The sequence below is a fragment of the Nicotiana tomentosiformis genome, chromosome 4 (assembly GCF_000390325.3).
Source record: "Nicotiana tomentosiformis chromosome 4, ASM39032v3, whole genome shotgun sequence".
Taxonomy (NCBI): domain Eukaryota; kingdom Viridiplantae; phylum Streptophyta; class Magnoliopsida; order Solanales; family Solanaceae; genus Nicotiana; species Nicotiana tomentosiformis.
Window position 1 is genome coordinate 2,727,428 of NC_090815.1, and position 12,008 is coordinate 2,739,435.

At 29.0% G+C, this 12,008-nt stretch overlaps 1 protein-coding gene across 1 annotated transcript; it reads left to right on the forward strand.

Annotated features, from left to right (window-relative positions):
- The first annotated feature begins 3,062 nt into the window (after positions 1-3,062).
- On the forward strand, positions 3,063-9,387 carry LOC104088433 (MADS-box transcription factor 23-like). The gene is made up of 8 exons (XM_009593108.4): positions 3,063-3,383; positions 5,610-5,688; positions 5,811-5,875; positions 6,785-6,884; positions 7,039-7,080; positions 7,665-7,706; positions 7,853-7,947; positions 9,104-9,387. The coding sequence occupies exons 1-8, from the start codon at positions 3,202-3,204 to the stop codon at positions 9,189-9,191; spliced, it is 693 nt and encodes a 230-aa protein (XP_009591403.1). The 5' UTR covers positions 3,063-3,201; the 3' UTR covers positions 9,192-9,387.
- The last annotated feature ends 2,621 nt before the right edge of the window (positions 9,388-12,008 follow it).

Genomic DNA, 12,008 nt, shown 5'->3' on the forward strand with positions numbered 1-12,008 from the left:
TGAGAGTGTAAAGCACGAAGGATGATGTCATGTCATTTGTGAGTGCAAAGCACGGAGGGTGATGTCGTGTCATTCTTAATATGCACGAAGGATAATGCCGTGCCATTTCATTTATATTATTATGTGAGGATGAGAGTAAAAGCACGAAGGGTGATGTCATGCTATTATTTTTATATTATCATATGTTCATGGTACGAAGGGTGTTTTCGTGCAGTTGAGGACAAGAGACATACATTATATTGTAATATCTTTTCGTTGTGTATACATTCATGCCTTTATCTTAAGCTGTTATTGTGCACCTATGTTTTCTATGTGTCTTGTAGTCATTGTTGCTTCATGTGTGTTTTCCACTTTATTTCTTTTATTGTCATTAGAATTTTTCTCACCTAGTTAGTATTATTATATGTATGCACGGTGAGAAATAGATAAATGTACGAAGTGTTGCCATGCCAATTGATTTGATCTATATATATATATATATATATATATATATATATATATATATATATATATATATATATATATATATATATATGGGTGAGAATGAGAAAAGTGCATGAAGGTATTGCCGTGCCATTTGATGTGATATGTTGAATATATTTCTCACACCAGGAAAGTTAAATGAGGTGTCACATGGTGACTTTTACTTGAAAGAATTATATTCGAAAGGTATTTACTTGAAAGAATTATATTTGAAAGGTATTTACTTGAAAGAATTATATTCGAAAGATATTTATTTGAAAAACTTATAGATAAAAGATGTATATTTTGAATGACTTGATTAACTGGTTGTACTTGTGTTTATTATTCGTTTGAGTAACATTTATGGTGTTCTTGTTGCCTTGCTGTTTATATCACTAGTTGATTGGTGATGCTATCACTTCTATTTGTTTTCTATTATTTTGTATGCTATATTACACAGGTTATTAGACTGGTGAGTGTCTTGACTGTACCTCGCCACTACTCCACTGAGGTTAGTCTTGATACTTACTGGGTATCGATTGTGGTGTACTCATACTACAATTCTGCATATTTTTTGTGCAGAGCCAGGTATTGAAGATATCGGACTCGGACAAAGTTAGAGTGTGATCGCAAGGACTTAAGGTAGAGCTGCTTGGTCGTCGCAATCCCTTGGAGTCTTTCTATTTTTATTGTATTGTTAATTTCTTATTCGAACAGTACTGTATATTCGGTCCTCGAGATCATTCCATGTATTTAGTTAGAGTTCGTGACTCAGTATTATCAGTCTTGGAAGGTTATTTGTAATTATTTTCGTTGTTGGTTTCGATTATCTATTTTTTTTAAAAAAAATTGACTTGAATTGTAATTAGAATCGGCTTACTTAGTCTTAGAGACTAAGTGCCATCATAACGTCTGTGGTGGGATTTTGGGTCGTGACAGGTTATCTCAATTTACATCTTTCTATTATTTTTATATTTTTCTATTATAGTTTTTAATTAATTTTTTACGTCCATATTTCTAGTTAATATAGAAGAAAATCTATGAGTGGATCAATATATAGATATAGATATAGATACAAATATACATATAAATATAGATATATAGATTAGATTTATCTAATATCTATTTAGATTATGTATAAGATTCATTAAACTACTTCCATTAATTATGTTTTCATTTATAATTTCTAATTATTAATATTGTCCTAAAATTGCCAAGTGGCTTCATTTTAGCTTGCCACTTGGCTTAACCACAATGCATACTACCCTCATTTTAATATAATATAGATAGATATAAATTATATACACTTAAATTTTAGTACAACCTTTCTTTTGCTAGAAATGAAAGAAATTAAATTTAAAAAAATTCTATATAAATGTTCGAATTTTCAGAATTCCACTACGTATAGGAAAATAATGATTAGTATCTTATTTCTTAAAATGTTGTCAATAACTTTCACTTATATCAGTTTAGAAAGTGGCAAACTGGACATGAGATGCCCAACCTAAATGCTAATCCAAACATGCCATTTATAGAAACATTCCAGAAGAGGAAAACCCCCTAACCAACAAGGAAAAATGGGAAAGCCATATTAAAATTACTTTACTACACACGGGAAAACCATTATTCCCTTTCCATATTTCCTTTCTAAATTTGGTAATACTTTGTATTATTACACCCTTTAACAATTCAACATAACTATATAACATACGAGTCTTTCCTTCATTACCAATCACCCCTTTATTAGAGATAAAGAAATTTAGAGTAAAAAAAAGGGAAGATAAAATAGAGAAAAATAATTGAGAAAATGACTATTAGAGTTTTAATTTAGCGTGCCAAAGTCACTAACTATTTTTTGTAATGAAAAAATTAGTCAGCTTTACCAGCTAAGTATTACGAAGTCACTACATATATTTTGGCAACCAAATCCCGCGTTTTCTGGAAAATATTTTCTATTATACTAAACATACTTAATCAATTTAGGAACATAAATGAAAATGTTAGCAAATTGGACAATAGATGACCAACAATGCAAAAATGCCTTTTAATAGAACCATCCCAAAGAGTAATTTACTTATTGCACCGAAGTCACTAACTATTTTTTTAACGAAAACGTTAGCCAATTTCACCTAAGTATTACGAAGTCACTAAATATTTTTTAGTAACCAAATCCTGCGTTTTTTTCTGGAAAATATTTTCTATCGTATCAAACACACTTAATCAATTTAGGAACATAAATGAAAATGTTAGCAAATTGGACAATAGATGCCCAACCAATATACTAAACCAAAAATGCCTTATAATAGAAAGTCCCAAATAGTACTTTCATTTTATTGCTCCAAATTCACTAATATGTTAGCCAATTTCGCCTAAATATTACAAAGTTACTAAATATTTTTTAGCAACCAAATCCCGCGTTTTTTCTGAAAAATATTTTCTATCATACTAAACGCACTTAATCAATTTAGGAACATAAATGAAAATGTTAGCAAATTAGACAATACATGACCAACTAAAATACTAAGCCAAACATGCCTTTTAATAGAAACATTCCAAAGAGTACTTTGCCACACTTAGAAAAACCATTATTTCCTTTCCAAATTTCGCTTCCAAATGTAGTAACACTTCCCATCCTTAGACCTTTCAAGAATTCAACATAACTATATAAGACATGATTAATTTCTCCATTATCATTCACCCCATTGTTATTAGAAGGAAAAGAAAAGAAAGGAAAGGAAAATGGGGAGAGGGAAAATTGAGATTAAGATGATTGAAAATACAAATAGTAGGCAAGTTACTTTTTCAAAAAGAAGGCAAGGATTGATGAAAAAAGCTAAGGAATTGGCTATTCTTTGTGATGCTGAGGTTGGTGTTCTTGTTTTCTCCAACACTGGAAAGCTTTATCAATTTGCTAGTTCCAGGTAAAATTTAATTTAATTAATTCATCTTTATCTTTTATATATAAGATTTGTCATATCTTTGTGTGTGTGTGTGTTTGTGTATGTGTTTATATATATATATATATATAAACAAAAATAAAAATTAAAATGCAGTCTGGTGCATAAAGTATTCCGTGTTCACGCCGGGTTGGGGGAAGGGGCGACCCCTAAGGGGTGTGATGTAGGCAACCTACCCTAATGTAGGCGTTAGGGATTGATTCCACGACTCGAACTGACCTATAGGTCATCCGGAGATAATTTTACCGTTAGTTCAAGACTCCCCTTCCACATTGGTTAATTATGTATTTATATATAAGATTTTATTTCTTTTGTTGTTCACCTGTGTTGTGAGACTCCTGTTAGTATAAAGATGAATTCTTTTTTCTGATTTTTTTTTCTTTCTGATTGTGGGGTATGTTTAATTGATTTAATCATTTTCCTAATTTTTTAATAATAAAAGTTGAGAAAGGATTAAAAAAATACATTTTCTTCCTATTTTTGTCCTTTGCGTGATCAAATTTGATAGAAAACGAAAAAAATAAAAATAAAAAACTAAAATGGTTTATTTTGTTTGAATAAATAGAAAGTGTTCTAGTAGTGAAAGATTCTAAAAATGCTTAACAAGTACACTATAGAGCCCAAAATGGATTGAAATACTTTTATTTATGCAATAAAATTTCTAAAAGTTGATAGGTTATTCCATTAATAATATGAATTCTTGTTGGGATGGGCCATAATTTCGAGAAAACTACCCTATATAGCCCTTTAAAATTTTAATAGCCCATTTTTTTGTCCATTGACACAAAATGGCCCTTCGACCCAAACATATTATATTTAATAGCCCGAAATGTCTATTTTGTATATATTTTGTATAGTGACAGTCTATTTTGTATATTTGTTATATAGTGACAGTCTATTTTATATAGTGATAATCTATTTTGTATATTTTTTGTATAGTGACAGTCTATTTAGTATATATTTTGTATAGTGACAGTCTATTTTATATATAATTTTGTATAGTGACAGTCTATTTAGTATATTTTTGTATAGTGACAGTTTATTTTGTATATATTTTGTATAGTGACAGTCTATTTAGTATATGTTTTGTATACGACGGTCTATTTTTGTATATATTTCAAGGTTATGCATAATGAATATTCAGTGATATCCAGGTTTTTCTTTTTTATCTCCATATACAAACACACACTCATTCATCTCCAGATTCTTTGAAGCTAATTTGAGCTGAATCGCCATTATCTATGCTATCTTCTTTCCACTAAACAACCTGCGCTCTATCGTCTACTTCTCCAACTCTCTCAAAGACTTCCAAATTGCTAAATGGAAGCTTTACAATCTTCATTTCTCTGCTCAACTCCACCGAAAACCCTATCTCACAAACCCAAATCAAAACACGCCAAAAACTCACTTTCCAGCGACAACTGATTTTGTATATGATTGGTGGAAGATTGGAACGGCTCGATGGCAACAAAATCTACCGTGTTTGAGCAAATTTAGGCTAGCCATTATAATTTATTTGAAGCTATAAATTGTACGCCTTAATTCATGGCTAGCGAATGATAATTGTTTCCACCGACAGGCTGCAAATGAAATTTGCTCTAAATAGTAGGTTAGGTTTACAATAGTATAAGTAATGAAATAGCCCAACAAAAGATATGGGATTTCATTTATCACAATCATTTTTTTGAACCATCAATTGCCCATACCGAGCGGCCCAAATAAAGCGGGGGGAGGGGGGTACACGTTTGGTAGCTCAACCAAAAATATTAGCATGCACTGGTCAATATAGATTATACACCATTTATATATATATTATACATATGTCAGTTAATAAACGGTTATACAGTATAAAAATTTCTTTCTTTAAAAAAAAGGATCTACGAAGGGGAAGGGCGAAAAAGAGAAAGAAAATTAAACTCATATTCATTGTGAAAGATCTAACCGATACTATTAGACTATAAGCTTTGACGGTGTCGGGCTATCGGTATTCGTCTTTCCTTTGTACCATTGAAACTCAAGTTCATTGTGAAATATAGACATATATTGCAAGTTATAATCTCACTTATCGCGAACGATTACCTATATTTATTTCTTAGATAACTAAATTATGTGTATAGAAGTTAAACCATTTTAATATTATTCTTTATTATAACATTTTGAAAGATAAAATCTTCACTTTGTATTTTGAAGCATGGAAAACATACTGTCAAGGTACAATAAGGCTCCAGAGTCTTCTGAGCTTACCACAATCGAAAATGTGGCAGCAGAGGTAGTAATTAAACAAATATTTATCACATAATTTAATTAATCACATGATTTATTTAAATAAATCATTTCCAATTTAATATTTCCAATTAATTAATTTAAAAAATCTTGATTTTGTTAAACAAGCATGAGTGGCAGCCTGAAGTGAATGAATTAAGAGCTGAAGTTGCTTTGCTACGTCAGGTGCAAAGGTAAGTTTTTCTTTTAATTTTCTACAATATTTTCCTTTTGCATAAAATAAATAGGAAAAAATTCACTTTAGTCCCTTAAGTTTCAATAATTTGTGTTTTGGTCCTTGTGGTATTTACTTATGCACGTATAACCTTCAATTAATTAAAATGTACTATTGGTATAAAAATCGGATATAATTTCTAACCCTATGCCCCCCCCTCCCCCTCCCCCCCCCAAACAATAACAACAACCCAGTGGGATCCCACAAGTAGGGTCTGAGGAGGATAATGTGTACGCTGACTTTACCCCTACCCCTGGAGGGCAGAGATGTTATTTTTCGAAAGACTCTCGGTTCGAGAGGAAGAATAGAAACAAGTGAATAGAAACAACAAGGCCAGAAAAATGATATCAACAATGTAAGGATCGGCGAGAAAATAAATAGAAGAAAGCAATAGCAATAGCCACAAGCAGTGACACGATAAGGTACTAGAAAATCGAAGCAGAAAATAGTACTAAAACAACCCTAATACATGCATTCTAAGAATCAAAGACAATGTACTAGTCAGCTAGCCCTAATAAACCTGAAACATATCAGAAAACATACGACGACCTATTACCCTTCTACCCTAATTTTTGACCTCCATACCCCCCTGTTAAGGATCATGTCCTCGGTAAGCTGAAGTCGCGCCATGTAAATTAACGAGCGAAAGAGAAATTTTGCAAAATATGGAAGCGTATATTTTAAACGTGCTTTACTAAGGCAGTTTATTTATATATACTGACTCTTTAAAGATTTTTATACTGTCAAGTTAATTATAAGCTAGTTATACTAATATATATATAGTAATAAATGTGATTGATATAATATTAATTATTGATGATATTGATAATATTATTCTCTATATTTCTGCATATTATATAATGTGAAGTCGGTTAATGGGGAAAGAACTTGAAGGTCTGAACTTCAAAGACTTGCAGCAATTAGAACATCAGCTAACTGAAGGCATTTTAGAAGTTAAAGATAAAAAGGTATATATTAATTGCATTTTATTAATTAAGGAGTAGTTATTATATGTACTTCAAAAATTAGTCCTATTTAATACTCCGAAAAAAAGAAAAAAAAAAGGAAGGAAGCATATTATATTGCTCTTGAATTTATTTATTTTGCTATATATATTTTCAGGAACAAGTATTGTTGGGAAAAATTGAAAAATCACTGCTGCAGGTATACATTTGTGTTAAAATTTAAAAACCCCTGTATTTTGATTTTTTATTGACTTATTTTATTTTTTTTATTGGAAATTTTAAGCTACATCACCATGTTGTTCTGTGAAAGCGGTTGGTTTAGAAGTTCGGCCCAGTGTTTTGGTGTCGTAGGGAAGGGATTGACCTTTCTAAACATCGGTCTAATGACATCATATAATCTATTGAAATAGATTTCGTAAAAACCGGCTATATCCGATCTTAGTTGTCCTTTCACCCCTGGCCATAAATCATCCACGTATTTTGCCACGTATACTTGGGTTGGGTCCTTCAAGGCTTGTTAAAACTTTTTTCAACGTGCTTATGTTTAGATTGATCAGTGTGGATTTTATCGCTTTTTCATTCAAAATTTCATTTCCTCTAACAAAATTGCAATACTTTTTCAAGTAAAATGCATGTATAAACACAATTTCAAATACCTTTTATCAATCTAACTCCAAAAACTTTTTTTTTTTTTTTTTTGAAAATCACATTTTTTGTGTCCAAATACCTACTAAAATACTTGGTCATTTTCTTTTTCTTTTTCTTTGTTTTTCTGCATGGCAGGAGGAAAAGGTTTCACTAGAAAATGAAGCCCTGCGTGAACAGGTATGCCCTTAAGTCTATATTCTAATTCTACATTTAATTGTATTTTAATATTATAATTGTGGTTTTATAGTTATTTTTTCCTAATTTCAGTATAATATTTACCTTTTTATTTGTTAAATCTGTAAAATTATTTTTTGTTTATTCAGATTGAGGAACTAAGACGCAGCTCCAGGCATTGTCAAGAAAGAGCTTTAGCTTTGGAGAATACAGTTTGTGATTCAGACACTTGTTTGCGCTTAGGGTAATTATAAACTTTAATTACATTTTTTATTTAATTAAATTACTTATGTTACTAGTTACACACACAGGTATTATTAGTCTTCATCTAATAATTATTACATTATAATTCCTATATAACTCGTTTATGAACCAAACGACCCTTAATGATCTCATTTTAAAAAAAATTCTACTCAAACTATCATGTCAAACCAAAATTTATAAAAGAAACTACTTAAAATATGATGTTCCTCCTTTAAAATATTTACAAATTATTATATGAAAACCCATTTGAAGACAAATTTAAAATTTCTTATTCTTATTTGGGATCTTTATCCAAATGACTGGTCAGATTCACTATTTACTTTTTCTAGTCGGTATACATAGATATTATATATATATATATATATATATATATATATATATATATATATTATACATCTGCCGATTATTTTTTGTTTAAGCGAGTGAATGAACAATTATTTAAATTAATTCTTCTTAGATATCATTTTTAAAATTTTCTACTCCAAATTATCATGTCAAACCAAAATTGGTACAAAACTACTTAAAATATGATGTTCCTCCTTTAAAATATTTAAAATATATGCTATGAAAACTAACTTAGAGGACAAATTCAATTTTTTTTTTTTTTTTGGGGATCTTTATCCAAATAACTGGTCAGATTCACTATTTACTTTTTTTAGCCGGTATACATATATTATATATGATTATATACATATTATATACTATATATATATATATATATATATATATTATTATTATTATTATTATTATACATCTGTCGATTATTTTTTGTTTAAGCGAGTGAATGTGCAATTATTTAGATTAATTCTTCTTAGATATCATTTTTAAAATTTTCTACTCCAAATTATCATGTCAAGCCAAAATTTATAAAAAAACTACTTAAAATACGATGTTCCTCCTTTAAAATATTTATCATTTATGATATGAAAACTAACTTAGAGGACAAATTTAAAATTTCTTATTCTTATTTCGAACCTTTATATAAATAGTCTATCAGATTCACTATTTATTTTTCCTAACCGATATACATAGAATATACACATATTATACATAAATTATACATCTGTCAATTATTTTAAGTTTAAGCAAGTAGGTGAATAATTATTTAAATTATTTCTTCTTATTTTTTCTTACAGGCTACCAGTTGATACAAGTCAGAAAATGATAATACCAAAGATGGAAAGTACTTCCAATGATGCTCAAAATACAATGATTTTGGAGTGATATCTTCTTGCATTAGACATTTCTCTATTACAGTTTTAAATTAAGACTATTTCTTATATTACTATTGCTTAACTTGGATTTAGCTAAATTTTAATTATCAAGTTAATTTTTTTCACACATTTCTTCTTTTACTCAGTCTATGTATGACTAGAACTAGTTGTAAAAGTTGGTAAGGCTCAGTCCTATCAAGAATGGAGAGGACTTAAATTAATCTTCTTGAACTTTTTTTGATTATTTCATGTCAATTTTTGTTTGTTATGTTCTTGAAATGTTATTTGTAGTTGTGCAATGGCCACTTCATCTGCTTTGATAATTTATGAGAATTATTTTTTTGGGTCGAGGACATTATCCTAGATAAGAAGATGTGGAGGTTGAGGATTAGAGTAGTCGGTTAGGTAGTCTAAATTGTTCATATCGATAGTATTAGTACATACTCTTGCTTTCTATTGGTATTGGGTTTCTATGACTACCTGTCGTTTCTTGCATTTTGGTCATTTTACTATCTTTTTGTTATTTATGTTGCTTTTACATGGCTTATCGCTGTTGTTCCTTCTTGTTTTTCTTTTCATTAATGTGGTGCTTATACTTTCTTGAGCCGAGAGTCTATTGGAAACAACTTCTTTATTTCTACAAAGTAGGGATAAGGTCTGTGTATACACTACCCTCCATAAATCCTATTATGTGGGATTATATTGAGTATGTTATTGTTGTTGGACTTTTTTGGATCGAGACCGTAAATGAAGAGCATCTTGGTAAACATGGTATTACTCCCTAAGTAGGCATATTTGAAGCGAAGCTGATCAGTCGAAGCAATGAGTTTCGAATATCGAATGTTTAAATATTTTTTAAATAACAATATGTATTTAGTTATTTTTTTCATTGTTAGATCAATAATTAATTTGCATATTCTAAATCAAAATTCCCTTATTTTGACAAACAAAATCCTATTTTCACACGGAAATTTATTTTTAAAAAGAAAATAATGATATGAAATCATTTTATCAACTAATTCACAATTTACGTCATTTTTAGATGTATGGTTTTAATATTTTGCGTTGCATCAACGAATGTCTATATAATTTATTAGCTTGACGTTATAATATTTAATTTATTAGCTTGACATTATATATATATATATATATATATATATATATATATATATATATATATATATATATATATATATATATATATTTGTGGTCACCCCTTCTTTTAAAGTACACATCATTCTTTAGTAACTAATTTTTTTCTAAATTAAGTATTAGCATTAATTAATCTAATCATGGCTTTATTAGTCAAGCAAATGAAGAAGAGTTCGATAAGATTGTTCATTAATTTAATAATAATTCTCTGATAATAGTTGCATGCCCACTTTACTGTATTGATCCATACTTTTAAAAAATATTTGCTATGCTACAGCTGACAAATCAAATATATCCAACTTTTGTTTATTGTTACCTAGTATATGATATCTTACTTTGAATAAACAGGGACAAATATATGGGACAACTGTACAAATAGCTATTTTCAAGGATGCTATTTAGAGATTAGCCAGTACTTATTTTATTCTGAAATTTTAAACTAAAAATCTTAACTTCAAGATAACTCAGGACATTTTTATTCTGAAAAATTAAAATTCAGGACGCTGTGGCTAATTCCTCAACAACAATCCTTTAGAGTGGCTAACTGGTGTCAACAACAACAACAAAAAACGCAGTGAAATTTCACACGTGGGATCTGGGGAGGGTAATGTATACGTAAACCTTACCCCTACCTTATGAAGAAAGAGAGGTTATTTTCGATAGATCCTCGGCTCAAGAATGACTAACTGGTGTCATTTCTACCAAATATATCCCTCTCCTTTTTGGGGTGAAAATCATCTACACCCTCAATTTGCTTTAAAAATTAAACTCCCCCCTTCTACTTTAAACAATTGTCATTTTCCCCCATTTCTTAGTTGACTTTTTTTAAATACCTATTTTAACCTTTATATTTTCAACATTTATTTCTTTTTGTTTTTAATGTTTTACCTTTGTAGCATCATGATATCTTTTTCTTTTCTAATATTTATATTATGTACCTATATAACAACTAAATTTAATTTTCAAATTGAAAAAGTAAAAAATGATAACTAAGCATATAATTTAATGATGTTGAATAATAAAAAGGATGAGCAAAATAAAAAAAAAATAATCTTATCAATAATGTTATTAATAGCAATTATTATTTTTAAAATCATTTACACTATCGAGAATAAAAAATAGTGAGAACCTTATAAATATATGCTCGATGCAGGTAATACAAAATCTTATAATTATTAAAAATAAAGTAGATTTTATAACAAACTTCTAAAAGACTATCTATTTAATACTTAAAAAATGTAACCTAGATATACTTAATGCGCGTTATATTAAATAAAAATTATAAAAGTATGATAGATTTTGTGACAAATTTTAAAAAGGACTATTCTATTTATAATTTTAATAAATTTAAATTTATAATAATATATAACATAATTTAAATTATAGGTAAAATCATAAAAATAGCATATACAATAAGAAAAGATTGAGGATGGAATTGAAAATAACAAGGGCAACATAGACATTGTGTAGGATTTTTTTTTTTGGGGGGGGGGGGGGAATGGCTATTGTTCAATGTTGAGGGAGGAGTTTGATTTTTAAAGCAAAGTTAGGGAGTGTAAATGATTATTTCACCCCCTTTTTTGGGCCACATAATGAAATATAAAATTCCTCGTGTATAAAACATAACAATTTTTTTTTAATCAAATAACATTTTTGTCCATGATAATATAGTTTT